The sequence below is a fragment of the Amblyraja radiata genome, chromosome 9, assembly GCF_010909765.2.
Source record: "Amblyraja radiata isolate CabotCenter1 chromosome 9, sAmbRad1.1.pri, whole genome shotgun sequence".
Taxonomy (NCBI): domain Eukaryota; kingdom Metazoa; phylum Chordata; class Chondrichthyes; order Rajiformes; family Rajidae; genus Amblyraja; species Amblyraja radiata.
Genome location: NC_045964.1, coordinates 64,578,107 through 64,605,900, shown reverse-complemented (window position 1 = coordinate 64,605,900; position 27,794 = coordinate 64,578,107). Strand labels below are relative to the sequence as shown.

Sequence of the window (27,794 nt, the reverse complement as noted above, 5' to 3'; positions counted from 1 at the left end):
TAGTCTTTCCCCCAGTCTTTCCATCACCTTTGGAAAATTTTATTGCTGTTTATTAACACGAGGACCAAAGTTGTGTCAATGAAAGTCAAAGAAGCCATTATGAGACTTAGAAACAAAAACAAAACTGTGACATCAGCCAAACCTTAGGCTTACCAAAATCAACTGTTTGGAACATCATTATGAAGAAAGAGAGCACTGGTGAGCTTATTAATCGCAATGGGACTGGCAGGCCAAGGAAGACCTCAACAGCTGATGACAAAATAATTATCTCTATATAATAAAGAAAAATCCCCAAACACCTGTCCGACAGATCAGAAACAATCTTCAGGAGTCAGGTGTGGATTTGTCAATGATCACTGTCTGCAGAAGACTTAATGAACAGAAATACAGAGGCTACACTGCAAGAAGCAAGCCACTGGTTATCTGCAAAAATAGGATGGTCAGGTTACAGTTTGCCAAGAAGTACTTAAATGAGCAACCAGTTCTGGAAAAAGGTCTTGTGGACAGATGAGATTAAGATGAATTTATATCAGAGCGATGGCAAGCACAAAGTATAGAGGAGAGAAGGAACTGCCCAAGATCCAAAGCATACCACCTTATCTGTGAAAAGGTGGTGGGGGTGTTATGGCCTGGGCATGTATGGCTGCTGAAGGTACTGGCTCACTTATCTTCATTGACGATACTACTGCTAATGTGGTATCGTGGTAGTAGCATAATGAATTCTAAAGTGTATAGACACATCCTATCTGCTCAAGTTCAAACAAATGCCTTAAAACTCATTGGCCGGCAGTTCATTCTACAGCAAGACAATCATCCCAATCATACTGCTAAAGCAACAAAGGAGTTTTTCAAAGCTAAAAAATGGTAAATTCTTGAGTGGCCAAGTCAATCACTCGATCTGAACCAAATTGAGCATGCGTTTTATATGCTGAAGAGAAAACTGAAGGGTACTAGCCCCCAAAACAAAAGCAGAAACTAAAGATGGCTGCAATACAGGCCTGGCATAGCATCACCAGAGAAGACATCCAGCAACCGGTGATGTCCATGAATCGCAGACTTCGAGCAGTCATTGCATGCAAAGGATATGCAAGAAAATACTAAGCATGACTACCTGCATTTACATGACATTACTGTGTCCCAAACATTATGGTGCCCTGACATGGGGGGGGGGGGGGGGGGGGGGGGGGGGGGGGGACTATGTATAAACACTGCTGTAATTTCAACATGGTGAAACCAAAATATATAAAAATGGCCTTTATTAAAATCTGACAATGTGCACTTTAACCACATGTGATTTGTTTCTATTACAAATCTCAAATTGTGGAGTAGAGGCAAATAAATAAATGATGGGTCTTTGTCCCAAACATTATGGAGGGCACTGTATCCGCTGCCTCAACTTGATCCTTAAACAAATTGGTGAACATACCAAAAGTTAAATTATTTATTTACACAAGGCAGTTAAATGCTTTTGAGAACATTATTATCAAAAATGTTAATGCCCTCAATCGAAGGTCTTTTACTTTATTTTAGATCAATAAACAGGAGGACTATAATAACAAAGCTGTCAATAATTTTCAAGGCAGAAAAAAAGCAAATAGGGACAACAGTTCCGAGAATCTTAATTCTTCCACATTTTACCAAACCAACTGAACTGCCCAAGGACTAAATGTCTTAGCACGCTTCTCCTACAGGGAAAACAAGCAACATCAAAATATCCAAATTTGCTATTCACTCCTGATATTTGTGTAGGTCTAATGTCTCATATTCTGCAGATTATATCTCTACCATCCTTTAATCCCAATCTTTACCAAAAGTTAATCCAATATTCAACATTCCTAGTTCGTGTTAAATATCCTGCTTATGTCCAGTAATTCTAAGTATATTTAACAGCAAAAAAAACACTTGAATTCACTTATCATGTTTAGATCTAACAAAATAAAGCAATTACTTATTTGGTGAATAATATCCTTAATATCAGATATCATGTTTTTTGACAGAAATCAATAAAACATTTAAACACAAAGCATGAAATTGCTATTTTGACAACACAAGAAAAGAAAAAAACGGAAAGTTCCCACTTTTGGTTGAAGATTCCCAGTGCGCTGGTAACAAGAATTATCCATAAACCTATCAATCTGATATGGAGTTTAATTCAACTCCATCCATGTACCCCAATTAATAAACTCCAGGCCACACTTCCATTTAAATTCATTTAAGTGTGCATTGTCCTGACTGCTAACACGACCAGTGATTAGTTGTTGATCTGATATCACATAAATTCAGCAAGTCCAGCAATTACGTATCGTGCAGATTTCCTTGCTGACAAGTTCATGGTTAATGTTGTGCAACAAACCCAGTCATCAATTGAAAGAACACATTTGTTAGATATGTAACTGTGGTCATGCACATCAGACTAATAAATATAGAACCACTCCCAGAAAATAACCATCTATCAATTTCAAATTGTTCTTCATTCATTTATCCCTTTTGAATTTACTCTTACAAAGCAAAGTTTCTTGTCATTACCACTGTAATGCAGCACTCTCTTGAATATTCTTGTTTCCTCAGTTAAGTCCATACCAGACGCTGTATTCTGCATAATTGCTTCATAACTCTTTTTCATCACCTTTTATCTAAGTTTGAAGCTCAGACAATTTTAAAATCTGTGAATTCAAAGTTGTGACTTCTATCTTATCTGTAGCTTTTGAAATCTTGAAAACTCTCGCCTTTTCTCCAGTGTGAGCCTAGACAACTTCTACAATTGTTCAATTTAGATGCTTAATACAGCTATCAATTCCATGCATTCCATCCTGGTAAACTGCAATGTGGCCGTTTCAACAGCTAAACGGGGTGGAAGATTGCAACCTTCACGTGGTCTACCCTGTTTCAACGAATGCAATCAACCCGGCATGCACAATCAAATAAGATCAAATAGAACAAGTTGTCCTCCAACTTTAGGCTGTGCACGCCATACGCAAGAAGAAGAACAGCTAAGCAATGCAAGTCCTTTAAGTAAACAGAAAATGCTGGAAAAACTGAGCATGTTTTGTCAGGTCTAAGACTTTGTCAGAACTGAGAAATTGAAAGTAGACCAAAGTAGCAGAAAATGTGCGGGAGGGCAAAGCGTGGAAAAGGAATAGCTGTCATAGGTTGAAATATCTGATAAAGCTCCTTTCTAGTTCAATGGCTACATAATTTCAACCTAATGAAGAGATTCCCTTTATCCACCCATGGCTTCTCCTGACTTCCTGGGCCAATTAGACATTTGCTTTCCCTTTCATGGTTCTGATGAAAGATTTTCAACCTGAAACATTTCTTTCCACAGATGTTGCCTGATCTGCTGAGATTTTTCAATATGTTTTTATTTCAAGTCCTTTTCCTCTGCAGTCCTTATTTGATTTTCATTCATAAGTCCCTCACTGGAAATCTAATACCACCAAAACATCATTGGAAATCCAATTCTTTTCTTAAGCGATGGAAACAAGAAGTGTATCATCATGAAAATATAATCTACTGAATCTTTAACACTATAATTCTACTCTGATCCAAAGCAGGTGGTTTGGTTAATAATGAGACATAATTGATAATATTGCATCTTAATAAGGACACTGTGATCATTATGAAAATGGTACATTTTCTATAAATCACAAGGCATTCACTTCACATTTATAAACTGCCTGAACATTCCCCAATGTGATGAAGACTATATGGCTGCATTGTATAGAAATAAGTAAACAAAGAAAAATATTTTGCTTTGCTCTGATATTAATGAAAAAAAAATGGAAGCTGTGATTCAGCATTTTTGCAGGTTCACATCCATATTTCCTGCACGATTTACAAGTAGAAAATTGGAAAAAATAGTGGGAAAAGAATCCTGAATATATATACTGCAAAATCACATTGCCAGATATAATCCAAATTTTTGCATACACTAGTTTTCTATACAATGTGGCCCTGAGGCCAGATATCCTCTTGGTCTCAGAGGCGACCAAAAACATCGTCTTGTTGGAACTCACAGTGCCGTGGGAGGACCGTCTGGAGGAGGCCCACGAGAGGAAGATGGCCAAGTATGAAGAGTTGGTCAGACTGCCGCAAGCAGGGCTGGAAGGCAAGGTGTATACCCATCGAGGTTGGCTGCAGAGGTTTTGCAGGGCAATCGCTCTGCAAAGCTTTGAGTGCACTGGGCATAAACAGAGTGGCGAGGAGAAAGGCCATCAAGAACACCACAGAGGCAGCGGAGAAGGCCTCGAGATGGCTCTGGATCAGGAGAGGAGGTCCATGGGGAGGAGCGAATGCCACCTGAACACAAGTCGTGGTCTGATCAACCACGGCTGGGTCGCCTGGGTGAGGGTGTCTGATGTTGAAAGACCCGAAACACCCAATGACCCCAGGTTACATCACTGATGATGTGTTCAGGAACATCTATCGATGTATTTGTATCAATCAAAGCAAAATCACATTGCCAGATATAATCCAAATTTTTGCATACACTAGTTTTCTATAAAATGTACTAATTAGACAGCCAACTGTAATGAGAACCTAAATAAATTAAGTTAGTTTATTTTTTATGGTGTTGGTCCAAAGTAAATTGTGATTTTTCTACAAGTAACAGAAAACAAAATCCCAGAAAGAATTGCTTGAACAAGATAACAGAGTATCATTTTGGCTAATGCATTGACATGCCAGTAAACAAGGGAAAGAGCTCTGGATCTGGTCACCCAGCTATAAGAAGGATGTTATTAAACCAGAACGGGTGCAGAAAAGATTAATAAAGATGTTACCAGGACTGGAGGGTTTGAGCTAAAGGAAGAGCTGGGACATTGGAAGTTCACAAGTAACCCTATAGAACCATATGCTTAACATTATAAGGAGGATGTTCACAGTCTTTTTTCCAGTGTAGGGGAGTCTAAACCTAGACTGCATAGATTTAAGATGAGAGTGGGTAGATTTAAAATAAACTTTCAGGACACTTTTTTCACACAGAGGACAGTGGAAATATGTAAAGAGCTGCCAGAGGAAACCCTGGAGGCAGGTGTAATAACAACATTTAAAAGACATTTAGCCAGGTACATGGGAATCATGGCACGGTACTTCTGCACTGATATGTTTGCTTAGATGAGCATTAGTTGTTCACACAACATGCCACTTTTGATTGAGTGAAAACTTTAGCAGGGAAACAGGCATGATGATCATTGGCCACCCATTCATACTAGTGCTATGTTATCCCACTTTCTCATCCACTTCCTACACATCAGAGGCCAATTTACAGAGGCGAATTCATCTACAAATCTGCACGTCTTTGGGATGTGGGTGGAAATTGAGCATCTGAAGGAAACCCACCGCGGTCACAGAGCAAACTTAACACACAGGGCTTGTGTTAAGGATCAAACCAGCTGTGCACGGTGCCGCCACTTTTAAAGCTATTGGGAGTAAATTATTCTGATTTTCAGCAATATTATGCAGTCATGTCACATAGACCAGAGTTTGTTCAAATGTGAAATAAAGATTTCACCAGGATTACTCGGGACGTGGATTGACACCAAGATTGCTGTGGTTACAGACTTAGGAAAGCTGTCAAAAGTATACAGCAAGATATACATCAGCTACAGAAATGAGCGGAGAAAAGGCAGATTAAGTTTAATCCAAGTAAGTATGAGGTGCTGCACTTTAGGAGGTTGAATGTACAATCATTGGCAATACCCTTAACAGCATTGATGAATAGAGGGATCTTGGGGTCCAAGTTCATAAAGGGCCTGTCCCACTTTCACGACCTTTTTTACTCGTGGACATTTTTCATCATGCTAGAAAAACGCCCCGACCTACTTGATGCCACAAGTACCTACAACTAGCATCACGGCCTGCTACGACCATGCTGCGAGTATGAGTCAAGGGCAAACTCGGCAGAGGTCGTGAATTAGGTTGTGAAAGTGGGACAGGCCCTTAACTCCCAGAACATGGCAGCACACAGATAATAGTAAAGAAGGCATATGCTATGCTTGCCGTTATTGATGACAGACATTTTGGGATGGGACCCCTTTTCAGACTGATCAGTTTGAAAAATTGGTAACGTTCAATATAAAACAAAATGCTCATACATATTAATAAAAATCGATTGTTAGTATAAAACTTCTCCACGCTCCGTAGAAATCTAATGAAATACCAGCATGAAACCTTGAACATTAAGCATTTAAGTCATACTTTGGGATTTGGTCCCATAAATAGGGAAACATTTTAATAAACAAACAGTAATAATGATCATGTATATATCGAGAGACAAAAATGCCAAGAAACATCATCCTCGAAAACAAAAAAGGACGTATGCTTATTCAAAACAGAATATTGTCTTGAGTCCAAGATAGAAGAAAAGGCACAGCAGCCGTTCCAACACCAAAGGACCAATTTTATGTTTTTCTTCCATAAATTAGCTCATGACTATTGGGTAGAAGCAAGTATGTTGCATCTCCACAGTAGTATCAAATAGAAAATTACACTGTTTTATTATCCTGGAAGGAATTAGATCATTTAGTTCTTATAGATACCAAGAAAATTGGATATCATAAGGAAACTTTTCGCAGTGTGCTTCTATCAGATGTACAAAATTGTTCTGATTGATCAGATATTTAATAGACAGACAATAGGTGCAGGAGTGGGCCATTCGGCCCTTCGAGCCAGCACCGCCATTCAATGTGATCATGGCTGCAACAAAAAACAGCCTTTAACACAATTATGTGCTCTTATTCATCACAGCCTAGATCATCAATAGCTGATTAAGGTACATAATGTGTGATATTTTAGCTCATTTTGAATGAATGCATCAGCTGGCGATCATGTATAAGGAAATGATTTTGCTGATTAATATTCCATTTCAGAAATGCATATATTTGCACACAGTAGATGACTTATTATTCATTGGTGATTACAAGACAATTGGTTTATACGCTTTTGTGTTTTATGGAATGCAGAATTCATCTTTATTAACATTTCATTAATGTTAAACTTAAGCTAGATGTTTCAAAAAATTGTGGTTTAGGAGCAGGGGAGGGAATAATGTTTCAATTGTATAAACTGCATCATTACAATTAAGGTAAAACATTTACCTGACATAGTTTTTAACTCCACGTCAGTAAACTAACAAACAATAACAGGTGCCATCGTTGTGCACAGATGCCACATGTTCCAATTCTGCACATCACATCTTGCATTAAGCAGTTACCCAAAGTAGTGTAACATATATCAAACTAAACACCAGAAAATATGTACAAGAAAACATTTCCAAAAATAGATAGAAAAATTGTTGAAATTATAAGCATTGGCATTGAGACAGACTAACATTGTAAAAACATTTGTTCTTCAATGGTAGATTTTTTTCATACATGTTTTTACAAATATATTGTTTTGGGATACAGTCTTTGCTTCCACCAACACTCGACCCTGACTCCACCACCACCAGCCACAACCACAACTCCCACTGATGGGATTTTTTTCTTTGGACCATAGGAATCTGAAGGGTGACCTTATTGAGGTGTACAAGATCATGAGGGGCATGGATTAAGTGAAGTATTTTTCCCAGGGCAGAGGATTCTAAAACTGGAGGCTAAAGGTGAAAGAGGGGGAGATTTAAGAGGGACCTCGGGGACAACTTCTTCACTCAGAGGGATGCCTGTATCTGGAATGAGCAACCAGAGAAAGCCATAGAAGCACATATAATTATGACATAAAAGACACTAGACCAAGTGCAGACCCGTTGGGTCTGTTCCCCCAACGTGCGGTTGAGGGGGAGGGAGGGGCGGCATGCGGTGTCACACACGCTAACTACCCCCCGCACACACGCTAACTACCCCCCTTGTTAATATATTAATATTATTAATTTGCTCCTTTTACCCCATAATCAGTCTATCTACTGACGCATGGCCCCCAACTCGCAGGCGCGCCTAGAGAGGGAGGGGGGGGGGGGTAGAGAGTGAGGGCAGAGAGAGAAGGGGGGGGGAGAGTGAGAGGGAGGGGGGGGGGGAGGGAGGGAGGGGGAGAGGGAGAGGGAGGAGGGGAGAGGGAGGGGGGGGGAGAGGGAGGGGGGGAGAGGGAGGGGGGGAGAGGGAGGGGGGGAGAGGGAGAGAGGGAGGGAGGGGGGGGAGAGGGAGAGGGGGGAGAGGGAGGGTAGGAGAGAGAGAGGGGAGAGAGGGAGGGGGGGTTAGGAGAGAGAGAGGGGGGAGAGACGGAGGAGGGATAGGGAGGAGGGCTCCAAAAATCTTGCACTGTCTGAAAATCCTGCGCGCCAACGGCCTGTCGGCCCGTTGGCGCATTGAGAGCGTGTGCAGCGTCATGACGTCGTACACCTAGCGCGTGGCGTTGCGTGATGACGTCACCGCCCGGCGTGCCGTTGCGTGATGACATCACCGCCCGACGCAGTGCGACGTCCAAATTCATTCTGCCCGCCTCCCGCCCAGCTGATTGGTGAGTATGATGTCGGGACCATACGCCTCCGCGGTTCGAATTGGGTCCGGCCCCACGTTTGGTCGCGAGGCCCTGAGCGGGCGGGCGTGGGAGCTGCAGGAGGCGTGGCACGAGCGTACTTCGAGCGGGGCGGGGGTGGAGGGCAGTGGAGGAGAGCCGGGCTGCCAAATGAAGAGAGAGAAGCGGCTTGGATTGGTCGGCATGAGGGCATTGTGACGTCAGAGCTGGTAAGAGCCGTTCAGATCTTAAATATTGAGTTTTGTTCGAGTTTTGTGATCAATTTTACTCAAAATCCGGGGAAATAATTGACCAAGGAGTTGGTGCGAATCTAAAAGTAAAATCGCTAGCGAAATAGTAAAAATGTCGGCGTTTTTGCGTGTGGTTTGCGAGGAGTAACGAATCAAATGCAATACGCCGTACACCCACACACTTTTATATAATAATAGATAGATATGGAAAAATATATGGACGGGATGCATTCAGAGCGATATGGGCCAATTGCAGGCAAATGTGATGAGCCCAGAATTCCAACTTGGTCAGCATGAACAAGGTGGGCTGAAGTGCCTGTTCCCGTCCTGTACAGCTCTACGACTCTATCACTCCTATAATTTGTTTGGTCAGGGGATGATTGAGCATTTGTCTTTGTGCACTGCATATGTACAGTGGAACTTCAAAGACCATCAGTCTTTGATGGACTGGAACTTCAACTATCATCATTTTAATTAATTAATATTCCAGTTAGTTTTATGGTAATAGATATCAGATCTGGTAGTTTGATTTTGGGGTGATTTAGAATTTATCCATCACTGAAAAAACATTGCAACTTTAGATACCAACACGATGCAGATGTTTGGTTCAAGATACCACAGATTAAATGGCATTTGATTGAAAATTTGAACACCGCTAGTCTTGATGCTTGGAATACAGAAAGGGTATCAGATTGCTCTGATGACTGAAAAGCAAACCCCGGAGTGCACATAGGAAGAGCTGACACTCGAAGGAATCAATGTATTAAGTGGAAGACTGGTAAAAATCGTCACAAAGCTTAATTCTTTCATCTCAAAACAATCAAACCACTCAAGGTAATGAGCAGCATATTTTCAAAAGATCAAAAATGTATGTTATTTATGTCTGTTAAATAGGAAAACCTATATTTGCAGGGTGCAATTTGGTCCACTATCTTCTCCGATTCTTTTTCTATTAGAATGTAATTATATAAATTGAAAAGAACCACTTTATATGAGAATACGAGTTGTGGTCTTCATTGGTAACTTTGTAAATCATTGGACAAATTTTAACAATATTCTACAAAGCTGTACAATATTTCTTTATCAAAATTGTTTCCATATATGATACCGTTTAAAAGATCTCACACTAATGATTTGCAGCACTAAAGAAGACAAGTGGATGATCGATCTATTTTTCATAGATCCAATGTTATCATATGTTACCAAATTAAAATTCAATTCTTCGATGTGATTGACTAGCAGAATACTGTTGAATGAACGTGTTAAATGAACGTTAAACTTGAAAGGACCGTGTTATAAATCTATTTCCTAGGTACTGAAGTAATACAAATACATAAATCAGACCACCAGCTAAATAGGACAGTTCCCATTCCAGAAAAGTTGGATTTATTTAAACATCATTAGATACCAACTGCAAGGATGATGGCAGAGTTAGTAGAATTTCTGCTTGAATTTCAAATCCATTAATTAATAAAAACATCTTAATCACTGCCAAGATTGTTGTAGGGAGCAGAGTAACAGGTGCTTTGATAGGTCATGTTTAATACCAGATTAAATAGACAATAGGTGCAGGAGTAGGCCATTCGGCCCTTCGATCCAGAACCGCCATTCAATGTGATCATGGCTGAGTGTATGAGTAATCCAATGGCTTCAGATGAGGTCCCATGACAGAAAAATGTATTTTTCTGAATGCTCAATGCCTAAAATCTCTGCCCTAATAAGTTCATTTCAAATATTTTTGAATTCTTAAACCAGGAAAAGCATGCAATTAAATACTTGTGCATTCAGCAAATTGATGTGAATGTATTTGCATTACACTTGAAATATCCACTACTTATGACAAGTTTATACTTCTCAGTGCAGTTTGATGTTCTTTCAGTTTGCAAGTTTAACTATGTGCAGCATAGGTACATAGACGTTGAAGTATTCTTATAGCACAGAATCACAGACAATTGATTACATTGTATACAATAACACATTAATAGACAGTAAGTCACATCCAATGAATCAAACCAAGCATCAATAGGTTATAGCATTGCATAGTATAGACTGTAATGATACATGAACAGTTTTGTGCATTTCTCAAAGCATGACCTTCCAATTTATAAACGTAAAATATCGTACCTACCTAGATTCTCCTCCGATGTGTCCATTTCCCATTTGCTTTTTGTCACGAAACCCTAAATCATACACACACACATACAGAGAAGCTCATCTGGTTAGAGTGAAATCTTTAATGGTATATTGTATCGAAAGATAATGAATCTTGCTTCAGCAGGAAGACAAATCAAACACATGCTTGGCAAAAACAGAATCAAAATACTATTGCACAAAGGAAGGAATGGAGCTTCACTTAATGTCCTTTTTTCAAAAAAGGCATTTATCTACAATTCCATGAACAAGGTCATAACCTTATTTATACTGATCAAGTTGCTTATTACTTTCTCGGCACAAATATGTCTACTTACTTCTTTGGTTGCATATAAATTACTCTTCTAATTTTATATTGCTCCATTTATAAAGTTCACTAACTAGGCAATAAATGAATACAACAACAGCAGAAAACTAAATTCTAACAAGTACCTTGAAAAATAATTTACTAAAGTACAGTGACATTCCAATTATCATATCAGTTTAAAATCGTTAAACAACGATTAAGTATTTGTGAGAAAAATTCATAAGTGGCTAGATAATTTAGGAATTATACTTGTATCAAAAAAAGTCATTTCTTCATGTCAAAGAACAGATATTAGTGGAACTGATAGCCATAAGATCAAACACTAGCAAAGTTGTCAAATAAGCAAAACATGTGAACCAACCCTGTATTGAATCTGCATTGTAACACTTTCCTCATAGTCCTTTGTTCAACGTAATATCAAGGCTTCAGTTTTTAGTTAATTCAAAATCTCAACTGCATATGGTTATCCAGAACTAAATGAAAGTAACACCCTTAATACAAAAATGACTACATCTCCACTCGCTAATGTACAACACAAAATTGTATTTTTAATTTACAATATTTAAATTTTCATTATATTTTTATATAAGATCCAAATACTTCATCTTAAATAGGATCATCCACTGCAAATATTTCATGATAGTTTAGACAAAGAAGATAGATACTTAATTTGTAGAAAGAAAAACATTCATGTAGCTTGGTATCTTTCAGAGTAAGTTCTAGTTAGGTATTCATGTCAGTAAGAAATAGAGACATGTTACATTGCCCGTTAAGCATCAGTTGCATGTAGATGCAAAATGAACAAATATGATTAAATTATGACTAAATTTTGCATCTACAAAGAAAGACAAACAACACAATCTTATAAAAGACCAACTGGGCCACCTTCATCACATTGCTACTTGTCCTCCATGCAATCAAGTAGCCTTAACCCCATTTACCCCACTGCATTACCAAATATCTTCAACAACTACTCCTTAACCTGCTGCAGACAGAGCTTCTGTTCCAACCACTAACCAGCTAACAAGCATGAAGATTTTGCCTCTGTATTAACATTCATCCCTAACCGTAGAAAATTGCCACAACAATCTGTGCACATCACCTAGACACTGCACAGTTACCACTTGTGTAATTATTTGGAAGAGTGCAGGGGAAATCTAATGACAAACTGGTTAACATTTATTATACAAATGAAGAACAAAACAGATACAACACAGATTTATGTTTTTACTGTTTGTGGGATCTTGCCATGGCTGCAGCTTTTCTTACATTACTGCAATAACCACCTCAAAAGTATTTAATTGTGTATAGAGCATTTCAAGATATTCTGAGGTCATGAGAGGTATTAAATAAAATTAAACCATTTCCATGACAATGAATTGAATGCATAACGTTCAGACCAGTTGTCAACAGCATTGTTTCTGCAAACTGCATATCACTGATACTGGTCAGCATTAGAAGAACTACTTCTTGGAATCATGCTCGACAGACAGCTATACACAAGTGGACCCAAGCTGACACCCAAGTGGAAGATATTCAATTTGTTGTTGACATTTTCAGCCTGTACACCTTCATAAATACAATAATAATGTAGAACTCACATAAAGATTCAACAATATGAACAATAACAAGCTTTTTCCTTAAAAAAAAGACAATCTAATTTTGAATGCGGCCCCAATTATCTAATTGAAAATTATTTTTATTAACCTATTGCCTCTGAATATTGATACTGCAAATTTATCTAATATGTCATTAAATCTAAGAGATATATTATTTTATTTAAGAATAATTTTACTCCAAATTGAACATCACATGATTAAAAAAAAATAATCATATAACCACTGTTAACCAAACCTAAAACATGCAGGGCATAGCCAACAGGTTGAAGGTTTCACAACCAACATCTCACAAATGATGATTGCAAAACACCCCAACAATTTCCGCACCATCGGTTGTCTTCTCTTTTTGATGGGAACACAATGAATTTCTTACTGACAAGCATACCAGTGTAAAATACACATGGAAGAGGTTTCCATGTCAGGGTAAAGCATTCAGTTCTGTGACGACATCTCCTACCGTTTCGTATTCCTCCTCATCAGCAGCATCCTTTGTAGATTCATCTTCTTGTTGCTCTTCAGACTCTTGTGGCTGTTGCTCAGTACTGGGATCAAAATCCTCCATTTCTACCTAAAGAGTAGAAGATTAGACCATTGAAGGTTAAAAAAAAGGTGTTAAGAATTCCTTTTCCTTCCATGGTTCGTTGCACTAAGGATTGTTACTCAAGAGTGGAGTTTGTGGGTCCATGTAAAGAACACCATCCAAATGATTAACAATTGTAGAACATTAGTAAGTATAAACATGCACTCCAGGTGTTTTGTCAACCCCCTTTCCTTTATTTTGACTTGAACTCCAGAATTACCAGCTCATGACTTATGAATATCAGAAATCATCCACTTGCATCATTCAGGCATGTCGATACAATATACACTTCTGAATGGAACCTGCAATAAAACTTAGTTTTCAACAAAAATAGGGAAACAAATTAAATTCCTGAATCTGAATGAGACAGTTGGAGGAATGAAGCACAGATTTAACATTAAAGACCATGAAACCATGAATCTACGTGAGATGTAAAATTGAAGAATTGGGCACACCATTCAAATGATTACAATTGAAGCCACCTACATTCATAGAGGGACAAAAATAGCGACTGTAAAGAGAAAACAGACAACTTGTAGGATAGAATTAACTGCAGTAACCAGCATACCTCTGAAAGGAAAATCTCTGCACTTGTTTAAAAATCTTCTGATCTTTCCCTCTCCCCTTTGACTTTATCTCCAATTACAACTGATATACAGATCATACAAAAATAATTATAATCTTGCAATAAATCCAGAGGAACAAAAAAAATAAATAATAATATTATCATGAAATACTGAGCCTGACTGTATGTTGGGCTTCTTACATCTTCAATTGCAGCATCTTGGAGGAGCGATCTAATGTCTAAACGCAACATATGGCGTGGAGTTGAATCCCAATGATCAGCCATCTATAAAGCAACACAAAATGTTAATCAACAGCCTCAGCAACTGATCATTTACTTAGTATCCAGGTTGACAAGGAAATTTGCTTATACAAGTATTTTGCACCAGTGAGAGTTAACTTTAGGGAATTATGTCAGAGTAAACTTGATTATGATCCAGCATGGTCTTTAAAGTTCATGATGAAACAGAGTTGTCTTTCTTATAGCATAGTAGTAACTCAATGAAGCAAAAAGACCGGGAAGTGACACTTCCAACTTTAAATAAGTGTATTCAAAGTAAACTGCGAATAAGACCCAATATTTAGCGGCATGGCAGCAGAATTAATTTGTGTTTATTGTTGTTTATTATTGTATGTATGACTGCAGGCACGAAATTTCGTTCAGACCGTAAGGTCTGAATGACAATAAAGGTAATTCTATTCTATTCTATTCTACAGTACCAGAGACCTGGTTTCAATCCTGACTACGGGTGCTGTCTGTAAGGAATTTGTACACTCTCTCCATGACCATGTGGGTTTCTCCAGGTGCTCCGGTTTCCTCCCACACTCCAAAGGCGTGCAGGTCTGTAGGTTAATTTTCTTCAGTAAATTGTCCCTAGTGGGTAGGATAGTGTTAGTGTGCGGGGAGCTCTGCTTGGCGTGGGCTGAAGAGTTTGTTTTCGCTCTGTATTTCTAAAGTAAATTAAATTGCAAATCATGTCAAGGTTCAATGCAGAGATGAGTAATCTATAAAATCAACAGAGAAACACTTACTAGATCTAAACATACTATCTGATGGTCATGCTCCATAAGTCACCTTCCACTAAAAATCTGAAAAAGCTACTTTTTACAAGCAAATAACATGTAAAAAGTTGAAAAATCTTAATTATAAAGGACGTTGTCAGAAAAATTTATGGGACCCAAGGCAAACAAGTAAGCAGGACACAATAGCTTGCACCTAAAAATTGTAAAGAAAGTAGACTCAGTGCCAATGGACCCATTGGTTGAAGATTTTCAAAACTCAGAGAGTAGGGAGAGTACCAGTGGATTTGAAAACAGCATGTGTGATACTTTAGTGGAAGGAAGGAAGGAAGTGCAAAGATGGAAAACCATAGGCCAGTATATTTAACATCTAATGATGGCAAGATGCTCAATAATGAAAGATGGAATAAGTAATTATTTAGGAAAGCTTAATATAATCAAACCAAATTTACATAAAAATAAATCATGTTTGACAAATTTACTTGAGTTCTTTCAGGATAGAATAAATAGAGTCACAGAGGGGAACTTGTAAATGTGGTGCATTTAGACAGTTTGTGAGGATGTTGTCAGGACTTGAGAGACATAGGGAGAGGTTGGGTAGGGCTAGTACTTTATTTCCAGGTGCGCAGGAGGCTGAGTGGTGATATTATACATGTATACAATCATGAGGGGTTTAGACAGGGTGAATGGACAGTATTTTCTCCCAAGATGAAGGAATCAAGAACTAGAGGTTATAGGTTTAAGGTGAGAGGGTGGAGATTTACTAGGTATCTGGGGGGCAATTTCTCAAACAGAGGATGGGTATATGTTTTGAGCTGCCAGAGAAAGTAGCCGAGGCAAGTACATTAACAACATTTGCAAGTCATTTGGACAGGTACATGGATAGGAAAGGTTTGGAGGGATATGTGTCAAATCTGGACAAATGTGGCTAATTTAGATGGGTTATTTTGGACAAGTTGGGCTGAAGGACCCGTTTCTCTGCTGTATGACTCTATACCTCATTCACAATTATAATGTGATCCTGGGAAAACATGTAAACCTAGTTAAAAGAAAATTCTATTCAATTCAGCCCTGCTATTTATTTTAATAAAAGTAAGTTCCTTGTTCTTAAAATTTAATGACAAAAATTCTGCTTCAAGCTCTTTTATGTTTGGACAAATCAAACAGGTAAAGCTTCCTTCCAGGTAGATGCAACTGAAATGCCATCCTCAGGGCTGCTCTGACCTTCACGTAGATGGTTAGAAGTACATTGCACACAAGTCCTCTCAAAGAGATTTAAAAAATGACAATGATCAATCATCATCCCTCATATTTGATCACTTGCTGTTAAACCATGAACAAATACAGGTGCACAACCTTTTATCCGGAGTTCCGGAAACCAAAAAGCTCCGAAAACCGGACATTTTTTCCAGGATGTCGTCTGCACACCAAAGCTCGCGTTTGGCGCCAAACTTGACCCGAAACGACCCACGGTCAACCCAGGTCTGTACTACTGTAGCGGCTGCCTCCTCCCCGGAGACCGGGGAGACACTTAAACATTTGTAAATCGTTGCTTAAATGTTAGTCAGTTAGTTTGGAGGGCTTTTATGTGAAAGGGGGGGGGGGGGTGAAGGGGGAAACTTTAATTCTTAGTCCCCTACCTGGTCGGAGAGGTGGGGAGCGGGCAATGCCTTACCGGGTCGCCGTGCAGTAAGCTCCGGAGCGCTGTGGCCGCCGAGTCCCAACATCGCGGAGCTGGGGCTGCGGGCGTCCGGCCACGGGTGGCGCCGGTTGTAGCTCCGACCCCGGAAATTCTACCCCTGGCTGCGCGGCGCTCCAAATCCAGCGCGGCCCGCGGCCGGACTCCCGCAGCCCCAGCTCCGCGATGTTGTGAGTCGGCGGCCACAGCGCTCCGGAGCTTACTGCACGGCGACCCGGTAAGGCATTGCCCGCTCACCGCTGGTATCCCAGCGCTGCAACGCCGCCGACTCCCAACATCGCGGAGCTGGGGCTGCGGGCGTCCGGCCGCGGGCGGCGCTGGATTTGGAGCGCCGCGCAGCCTGGGGTAGAGTTGCCGAGGTCGGAGCTCCAACCGGCGCCGCCCGCGGCCGGACGCCCGCAGCCCCAGCTCCGCGATGTTGGGAGTCGGCGGCCACAGCGATCCGGAGCTTACTGCACGGCGACCCGGTAAGGCATTGCCCGCTCCCCGCCTCTCCGACCAGGTAGGGAACTAAGAATTAAAGTTTCCCCCTTCACCCCCCCCACCACATAAAATCCCTCCAAACTAACCGACTAACATTTAAGCAATGATTTACAATGATTCCCCGGTCTCCGGGGAGGAGGCAGCCGCTCCAGACTTTTCAAGCCGCCCGCGCTACCTACCTAATCTACGCTAAAATCTTCCATTCGGAAATCCGAAAAATTCCGAAATCCGAGAAGTGTCTGGTCCCAAGGCTTTCGGATAAAAGGTTGTGCACCTGTATCATTTTCTGTACTCGAAAACTAGACTGAATAAAAAAATTTCAAATGTCTCCCCCATCTGTGACAAATGTGCATCTCGAAACGCCACAATAACACACTCTTTTGTCTCCTGTACAAAACTTCATAAATTCTGGAATGAAATTTTTGGAACTTTTACAAAACTATTTAACACAAAACTGAACCCCAATATAGAACTGATTATCTTCGGATCAATGGAAGACGGATGTAAACTAACTATGTCTCAAAAATCTCTTCTTAACTATGGCTTAATAACGGCAAAAAACCGTATACTTAAATTTTGGAAAAATGCAGCCACACCAACGCTCAAAATGTGGATTATAAATATGTCTGAAATGTTACATCTTGAAGAAATGAGACTCCTCCTTTTAGGCAAAACAGACCAATTCTTAATGATTTGGTCCTCTTTTATCGACTTTTTACAAGCATATGGTGCAACACAACCTTAGAAATTAAATGTTTCAGAATCGGGTGAAGGGTGGATAAAGATATTAAATAGGTATATCTCTTTCAATTTCTTTATTTTGATTTCCTTTCTTTCCCTCTATCTCTTTTTTTTTCTCCTCTCTTTTTTCCACTCTATCCCCTTCTACCTTTTCTTTGGGCTTTCTTTACTATCTCACGAACTAACACTATCATCACGGCTTATGATATTATTTTCTTCTCTATCTTGGCTTGTCTCATTTTCTGTTCTATTCTGTTAAATTTGAAACAAGAAGTTGTACATGAACTGTAATATCTCATTATGTATTAGATACTTATGTGCTATATTATTGTACTTACTTCTAATTAAAAAGATATAAATAAAAATAAAAATAAATCATTTTCTGGGACTTTAAGAAATTAAAATTCAGATTATTCACCTTATTGATTTCCTTCAATTTGCGACCATGGATGTTCCTCTTGACACAGGTTTGATTATCTGCACTCATTTCTGCAATATAAACCTGGACCAAGGGACAGAAATCTTATTAATAATTTCACATTTCAATTGCAGCGACTTCAAAACAAGAATGGAAAAATGCCAAACTGTATTTAATTTTTAATTCGTTCCTGAAATGCTCACTCAAATTTTTTTCTCTTTTATAATCCATAATCTAAACGACCATGAATTTTACTACTAGGTCCATATGCATTCAGTGTCCGTAACTTCCTTCTTAAAACTTCCTCCCAATCTCTCCTTCTTTAAGACGATGCTTAGAAATTGTGACTTTGACCAGGAATTTATTATCCTTCCTTTGGGTTCCCAAACCAACTCTGTGAAGCACCTTAATGCACAAAGTTAACTTACCTCAAAGCCTTTAGTTTTGGCTGCGCTCCATAACTGCTCAAAATGTTTGATTCTGCTATTAATGGCATCCACAATGATGAAGGGGAAAAAGCCATCATCCAGCGTCTTGCGGAATGTTTTGAACATGCTGCTTCTGTATGTGTCCTCCATTTCTGGCTCATATTCATACTCCAAAACCTAATGGACAGACAGTAGTAGAGAATGTGATGGAAATAAAAGACAAACCATTGATTAGACGAAGAACAGGTAACCAGTTTCTTTCAAATATCTGCGATTTTGATAACTCACTGCACTTGAAGAACTATCCATCCCACAGCCCAAACATAAGGCTTGAAAGTTGTCTCAAATTACACAAACTGTATATATTCCCAGAGGTGGGGAAGGGCACTGGCAACTGATCAGTCAAACATAAGTTGAAAAAACAGTACACATAGCACTGCCAGAGGTGCTTCTGAATCATATTCGGGACCAAGAAGAGAGCATAAGTCAAAAAGGTGGGGGGGGGGGAAAAAACTAATTCTGAAATAAAAATATGCTTATAAAATGAATGAATGAATGAATGAATAGGTTTATTGGCCAAGTATTCACATACGAGGAATTTGCTTTGGTGCTCCGCCCACAAGTGACAACATGACATACAATGACATAAAATGCCTTTAGATTGTACTTAATCTTTAATGCTAAAGCTACGTCATGCCTCCTTTTTGCCCAACGGATTTCCTTCTCTGTACTCTTATCTCCTATACTGCTCCAGGAATTCACGTGAGCTGCATGTACCCGACTCATGCCTTTTTTTCTGACCAGAGGCTTAATATCCTTTTATCATTTATGTGGTTGGACCAGTTGAGATCCCCATTTGTGACCCACAGGATATTTATGTAATTGCATGCCAATTAAAGAGCTCAGACCCAGGGTTCCCAACCTGGGGTAAATTTACCCCCAGGGGGTAAATTTCACCTATCCAGGGGGTAAATTTGTTGATTCTGGATTTGTACATATTTTTTTTCATTGACTGACTGTGTTTGGTTCTGGTATGCCGGTATCTGTTCATCATTAGTTGTTCATAAATAAGTGAAAGAACATTGTTATGTGCTATTAAAGTTGCCTGGGGTAAACGGGACGAAAAAGGTTGGGAACCCCTGGCTTGGATGCTCTCCTGTTGAAAATGGTCCTTGCCTGACAGATTTATGACTAAGGACAGTCGCTCTTACCTCACCTCTAAAAATTCAGCCATTTGGTCCATGGCTGGATCAAGGCTGATATGAGGTCTAGAGCCAAATGGTCATGTTGTTACCCAAAATGGACACGCATTATGCAGTGACATTATACAGTACCTATCCCCACTGTTGCACCAGTCAATGAATTAGAACAAGGATGGACACATGACTCCCAATAAATCATCAGTGGGTAACAATGTTAGATTATCAAGCAAATGGCCTTTTTAAAGAGCAAAGGAAACAAACTATTGAGATCCCTCCCAATAACAGCAGGATACTTTCTCCAGTAAAATGCTGAGAATGAAGGATAGCTACACATATATTAAATCAGTCTCAGACGCCTACAGCTATATACTCGGCAAGCTTGAATGATCAGAGAATATAACATGTTCCTACATGTAACCATGAAATCCTCTGTATAATGCAAGATCATTTGTTTTTAATTTTACCACATACCTTCTTTTTAACTCGTTTGCCACTGTCTGGGTCCTTCACCACTTTTTCTACCTCAGTCATGAAGTAATCATCCAAGCTGAGAACCCGTGGTGCAGCTCCTCCATACTCTACCTCCTTATCCTGAAAGTACCAGCACAACAAACATAAATACGGATGGATGACAAGCTAATGCAGAGTCTGTGCAAAAAGGATTCCACTTCTTAGCTGATAGGATTATACTCGAGAACGAATTAATCTTTCGTCTTTACATAGCAAAATGCAACCATGTCTTAACAAAACAAACTTATTTAACAACTTGAAATTATTTAGTCACATGAATTAGAACACGAGTTCATTAAACCTCGGCAGAACAAACACATTATACGCCTACATATTACTTTAAAATGCAATTATGTGCAGAATCAGACATGCAAAATCTTCTAACTGCTTTGATTTTCAAGGCAAATATCCTGTCAGATTAATATCACTATTACTTAGGCATTGACTCTGTGTTGGAACTGACTGCTCTCCAGCAAATTTCAGCTGGGATCTCATACTTCATGCATCGCAGCTTGTAGCGTAACAGGTTAAATTTAGTTAATGATGATACATTGCATTGGAGATACGCAAGCAGGATCTGCCAGAAAGCAAAAGGTAACTATTGTCCCCAATATTTCCTTCTCCAAAGGTAAATTCTGAACTCCAACATGACGCTACTTGTCTTGTATCACTTAAATTATTCAGTCTCACAAATAGGAAGGGAGCTCCAACTCAATTATTTTACAGTGGATACAATTCTAATCATCGTATCAAATTCCCAAATGACGTCAAATGATTATACTCACACGAATGAGTTTTGCAACATGCGTCTTCCCACTGCCAGGGAGTCCTCGCATAATAACTACAATCTGTAAGAAATCGGAGAAAAAAATGAACCAATGCTCCCAGTCACTATACATAAATGCAGATGCAGCATGTTGTAAAGAAAACATTTGCAATGTTATTGCTAGATAATATGAATGCAAGAGATATATCTAACAATAGATTTATAGGGTATTAAACTACACCTGGAATACTACTGTGTACAATTCTGGTCTCCTTACCTAAAAAAAGGAGACACTTACCAAAGAGGGAGAGCATCAAAAGCTCATCAGACTGGCTTCTGGAATGGAAGGTTGTATTATGAGGAGAGATATAGGAGGCAAGGCCACTAATTTCTAGAGAGGTGGCATGATTCAAATATACAAATTTCTTCAGACGGCTCTATAGGGTCGATACAGGGGAAAATGTTTTCTCAAGATGAGGAACCTAGAATTAAGGGTCAATCCCAAAGTTAGAGGTGGCTCATTTAGGAAGGAAATGAGGAGAAATTTATTCTCACAGATGGTTGTGATTCTTTGGAATTCTCTACCTTTGTTTACCACCCCAGGTTCAGTGAACAATTAATTATAATATTGTGTAAGATCTAAAAGGTTTGGTGGGGTTGTAATAGGAAGAAGGGTAGCCTGAATGTAGGAATTAAAACCAATTTGTGCATAAAGGTCTCACAGCTTCAGAGTTGTCATGCAATAATCTGGTTTTGTAACCTTATTTGAGAAATTAGTATATGCCAGGACAGCCAGAAACTTCCACTGCTCTTCCATTGGTGCCATCAAAGATTTAGTTTAATGTGCTATGTGGAAGACAGTACTTCCATAGTGTAGCTGCGTCAGTCTAGACTGTAATCTTAGAGATTTGCAAGGGCTTGAACCCTGACTTCATTAAATCAGCAGGGAGGGTTACACTGCAATCTATTTCACAATTGCTACCTAGTTTTAAAATTTCTCTCAAGCATTACATACAATTATAGATTCATACAGCACGGAAACAGGCCCTTTAGCTCAACTTGCCCATGCCGACGAAGATGCCCCATCTGCACTAGTTCCACCTGCCTGCATTTGGCCCATATCCCTATAAACCTTTCCTATCCATGTACCTGTTCACGTGTCTTTTAATTACTTAAATAAAGTTCCATACAGGGTACATACGACTACAAAAGACATGAAACAATTTAACTTACTAACCCTATCAGGCCGGCTTTGTCTGCCAGGCACTTTTAGAATATCATCAACATTTTTACTTTCTGGCTTCTTTTCAACACGTGGAGGCGGATGTGGTGGATGAGGGGCTGCTGCAGGTATCCTCTCATCAGAAAATCCCCTTCTTTCACCTGGAACATTTGATGTTGTGAGATTGGAAGAGTCTCAAATTGAACAATCAGATTTCCAGTAAAGATAGAAAAATCCAAAAATGTGCACGCATTCAAAGTGAACAAAGTAATTTTGCTAAAAAAATATATAGAAACATAGAAAATAGGTGCTGGAGTAGGCCATTCGGCCCTTTGAACCTGCACCGCCATTCAATATGATCATGGCTGATCATCCAACTCAGTATCCTGTACCTGCCTTCTTTCCATACCCCCTGATCCCTTTAGCCACAAGGGCAACATCTAACTCCCTCTTAAATGTTTTTCTCATCTCGGTCCTAAAAGACTTCCCCCTTATCCTTAAACTGTGACCCCTTGTTCTGGACTTCCCCACCATCAGAAACAATCTTCCTTCATCTAGCCTGTCCAACCCCTTAAGAATTTTGTAAGATTCGTCAGACATGATTTACCTTTCATAAATCCATGCTGACTTTGTCCAATGATTTCACCACTTTCCAAATGTGCTGCTATCCCATCTTTAATAACTGACTCCAGCATTTTCCCCACTACCGATGTTAGACTAACTTGTCTGTAATTCCCCGTTTTCTCTCTCCCTCCCTTTTTAAAAAGTGGGGTTACATTAGCTACCCTCCAATCCTCAGGAACTACTCCAGGATCTAAAGAGTTTTGAAAAATTATCACTAATGCATCCACTATTTCTGGGGCTACTTCCTTAAGCACTCTGGGATGCAGCCTATCTGGCCCTGGGGATTTATCTTTAATCCATTCTATTTACCTAACACTTCCCGACTAACCTTGATAATAAATATATATATTTATTATCAACTGCTATCTTTGCAAACACATATTAAATGATCAATTGAGATTACTGAGAAAACCAATAGAAAGGGTCTTGGAATTAGAAAGATAGGCTGTAATGAAAGCTAAATCAAAACAGAGTTGCACTCATGGAAATTAATTTAGCAATACTAAAGTTAATCTATTTTAAAGAGTCATGGCTGATGCGGCTAAGCATGGCTCCAGAAGGTAAAATGAATAAACAATGAGAAAAGTACAATGCTGATAATGTTTAAGCATGATTAAAAATCAGAAACATAACCCAGTTATAAAAGCTGATGAATGTCTCCAAAAAGTGGATGAATTCATTCTGAGTTTTACACCTATTTAGAGATGGCCCCAACATAATAGAATCGATCAACAATACGTGAATGTCTAAGCATGCTATTGAGCTTAATTTAGCAGCATGTGGAATTTAAACCACCAATGTGTATAAAAAACATGTGATGCCCCATTTGATGTAGCTTTGATTAGATGCAACCATCTGATTGATAAACAGGTGAGTTGCCACTTCAATATTGCAAAAAACAAACGGCAATTTATAAATGTATAGAAATCTGGCAGATAATGATATCCACAATATAAAGTTACCTCCAAAACCAGTGGGTGCATGATCAAATGGTGGTCGATCGGATAAGCGATCAAACTGTGGTGGCCTGTCAAATCCCCCTCGGTTGAAAGGGTCTTTATTATCCTGATAGTTGTGATATCCACCTGACCTACCAGGTTGACTGTGAGACATTCTGCAAGTGAAGCATGCAAAAACAAATTGAGAAAATATTTTAAAATATCAAATAAAAGGCATTGCCTATCTGACATGTTCTCAGCAGAGATTCACCAACTGGTTTTGATTACAGAAATTAAACTATAATTTGACACAACGGTTAAAATTTTAAATACACCTATATATGGATTTTAGGTTGTGGAGAGTTCCCCTCGCCACGGGTACCATGTAATCCCGTGCTATCTGCTCCTTGGTCAGATAGTCGGCGACTAAACTGTCTCCCCCACATGGTTTGCCAGGTGAGGAGGGGGCTGTGGACCCCGAGCAGGAGCAAAAACAAGACCTGTCAAAGGGCGGATGAGCTTCTAGCGAGCCAACAGCCATCCACACTTCAGAAGAAGTTGCGATCACTGTCGTACATAGCATTGTAAGGAAAGGTGGATGAACTTAGATCCGGGATTGACACCTGGAAGTATGATGTTGTGGCGATCATAGAAACATGGTTGCAGGAGGGCTGTGATTGGAAACTAAATATTCCAGGATTTCGTTGCTTCAGGTGTGATAGAATTGGAGGGGCAAGAGGTGGAGGTGTTGCATTGCTTATCAGGGAAGATATTACAGCAGTGCTTTGGCAGGATAGATTAGAGGGCTCGTCTAGGGAGGCTATTTGGGTGGAACTGAGAAATGGGAAAGGGGTAGCAACACTTATAGGGGTGTATTATAGACCGCCAAATGGGGAGCGAGAATTGGAAGAGCAAATATGTAAGGAGATCGCAGATATTAGTAGTAAGCACAAGGTAGTGATTGTGGTAGATTTCAATATTCCACACATAGACTGGGAAACGCATTCTGTAAATGGGCTGGATGGTTTGGAGTTTGTAAAATGTGTGCAGGATAGTTTTTTGCAGCAATACATAGAGGTACCTACTAGAGAAGGGGTGGTGCTGGACCTCCTGTTAGGAAATGAGACGGGTCAGGTGGCAGAGGTATGCGTTGGGGAACAGTTCGGGTCCAGTGATCACAATACCATTAGTTTCAATATAATTATGGAGAGGGTCAGAACTGGACCTAGGGTTGAGATTTTTGATTGGAGAAAGGGTAACTTTGAGGAGATGCGAAAGGATTTAAAAGGAGTAAATTGGGACATTTTGTTTTATGGGAAAGATGTGGAAGAGAAATGGAGGACATTTAAAGGTGAAATTTTAAGAGTACAGAATCTTTATGTCCCTGTTCGGTTGAAAGGAAATAGTAAAAATTGGAAAGAGCCATGGTTTTCAAGGGAAATTGGACACTTGGTTCGGAAAAAGAGAGAGATCTATAATGATTATAGGCAGCATGGAGTAAATGAGGTGCTTGAGGAATATAAAGAATGTAAAAAGAATCTTAAGAAATAAATTAGAAAAGCTAAAAGAAGATATGAGGTTGCTTTGGCAAGTAAGGTGAAAGTAAATCCAAAGGGTTTCTACAGCTATATTAATAGCAAAAGGATAACGAGGGATAAAATTGGTCCATTAGAGAGTCAGAGTGGACAGCTATCTGCAGAGCCAAAAGAGATGGGGGAGATATTGAACAATTTATTTTCTTCGGTATTCACCAAGGAGAAGGATATTGAATTATGTGAGGTAAGGGAAACAAGTAGAGTAGCTATGGAAACTATGAGATTCAAAGAAGAGGAAGTACTGACACTTTTGAGAAATATAAAAGTGGATAAGTCTCCAGGTCCGGACAGGATATTCCCTAGGACATTGAGAGAAGTTAGTGTAGAAATAGCAGGGGCTATGACAGAAATATTTCAAATGTCATTAGAAACGGGAATAGTGCCGGAGGATTGGCGTACTGCGCAAACAGGGTCTGATTAGGAACAGTCAACATGGATTTGTGCCTGGAAGGTCATGTTTGACTAATCTTCTTGAATTTTTTGAAGAGGTTACTCGGGAAATTGATGAGGGTAAAGCAGTGGATGTTGTATATATGGATTTCAGTAACGCCTTTGACAAGGTTCCTCATGGAAGGTTGGTTAAGAAGGTTCAATTGTTGGGTATTAATGGTGGAGTAGTAAGATGGATTCAACAGTGGCTGAATGGGAGATGCCAGAGAGTAATGGTGGATGGCTGTTTGTCAGGTTGGAGGCCAGTGACTAGTGGGGTGCCACAGGGATCTGTGTTGGGTCCACTGTTGTTTGTCATGTACATCAATGATCTGGATGATGGTGTGGCAAATTGGATTAGTAAGTATGCAGATGATACTAAGATAGGTGGTGTTGTGGATAATGAAGTAGATTTTCAAAGTCTACAGAGAGATTTATGCCAGTTGGAAGAGTGGGCTGAAAGATGGCAGATGGAGTTTAATGCTGATAAGTGTGAGGTGCTACATCTTGGCAGGACAAATCAAAATAGGACGTACATGGTAAATGGTAGGGAATTGAAGAATGCAGGTGAACAGAGGGATCTGGGGATAACTGTGCACAGTTCCCTGAAGGTGGAATCTCATGTAGATAGGGTGGTAAAGAAAGCTTTTGGTGTGCTGGCCTTTATAAATCAGAGCATTGAGTATAGAAGTTGGGATGTAATGTTAAAATTGTACAAGGCATTGGTGAGGCCAATTCTGGAGTATGGGGTACAATTTTGGTCGCCTAATTATAGGAAGGATGTCAACAAAATAGAGAGAGTACAGAGGAGATTTACTAGAATGTTGCCTGGGTTTCAGCAACTAAGTTACAGAGAAAGGTTGAACAAGTTAGGTCTTTATTCTTTGGAGCGCAGAAGGTTAAGGGGGGACTTGATAGAGGTCTTTAAAATGATGAGAGGGATAGACAGAGCTGACGTGGATAAGCTTTTCCCACTGAGAGTAGGGAAGATTCAAACAAGATGACATGACTTGAGAATTAAGGGACAGAAGTTTAGGGGTAACATGAGGGGGAACTTCTTTACTCAGAGAGTGGTAGCTGTGTGGAATGAGCTTCCAGTGAAGGTGGTGGAGGCAGATTCGATTTTATAATTTAAAAATAAATTGGATAGTTATATGGACGGGAAAGGAATGGAGGGTTATGGTCTGAGTGCAGGTAGATGGGACTAGGGGAGAATACGTGTTTGGCACGGACTAGAAGGGCCGAGATGGCCTGTTTCCGTGCTGTAATTGTTATATGGTTATATGATAAAGCACACACACCGGAATCCTATACTTCCAGCGGCGGAAGTCCGCAGGAACAGGAGGACAGATGTGTGGTGCGTCCGTCACTGTTCCTGTCGGAAACCAGCACCACTGCATCGCTAACGTTTTCAATGATGATAATAAAAAATAAAAAATAAAATTATCTGCAGTTGGTCAAGATGAACTTGGATTAATGATACTGTGCTTCACCAGAATGAGGGTCTTAGAACACTAGAATAGTACAGCACAGGAACAGGCCCTACAGCCAACGATGTCCATTGTCGAACATGATGTTAAGGTAAACTAATGTCTTCTGCCTGCATGTGATCCATATCCCGCACTTCACTGCATATCCATGTGCCCGTCTAAAAGTCTCTTAAATACCACTACCGCATCTGCCTCCATCATTACCACTAATAGCGCGTTCCAGGCACTCACCACTCACGGTGTAAAAAAACCTCCACCTTTGCCATAGTAATTAAGAAATAGAAGCAGGAATTAGCCCTGTCTGCTCTG

General features: G+C 39.7%; 1 protein-coding gene across 2 annotated transcripts in view; it reads right to left on the bottom strand.

Annotated features, from left to right (window-relative positions):
• ylpm1 (YLP motif containing 1) overlaps window positions 1-27,794 on the bottom strand; it is a 67,210-nt gene that overhangs the window by 10,279 nt on the left and 29,137 nt on the right. For both annotated transcript variants that reach the window (XM_033027656.1, XM_033027657.1), the window contains exons 11-19: window positions 23,996-24,147; window positions 22,425-22,570; window positions 21,207-21,269; window positions 20,383-20,502; window positions 18,710-18,886; window positions 18,282-18,365; window positions 14,123-14,206; window positions 13,234-13,344; window positions 10,828-10,879 (exon numbers count right to left, since the gene is read on the bottom strand). In XM_033027656.1, coding sequence (XP_032883547.1) covers window positions 10,828-10,879; window positions 13,234-13,344; window positions 14,123-14,206; window positions 18,282-18,365; window positions 18,710-18,886; window positions 20,383-20,502; window positions 21,207-21,269; window positions 22,425-22,570; window positions 23,996-24,147 — 989 coding nt within the window. The remainder of the gene's footprint in view (window positions 1-10,827; window positions 10,880-13,233; window positions 13,345-14,122; window positions 14,207-18,281; window positions 18,366-18,709; window positions 18,887-20,382; window positions 20,503-21,206; window positions 21,270-22,424; window positions 22,571-23,995; window positions 24,148-27,794) is intronic.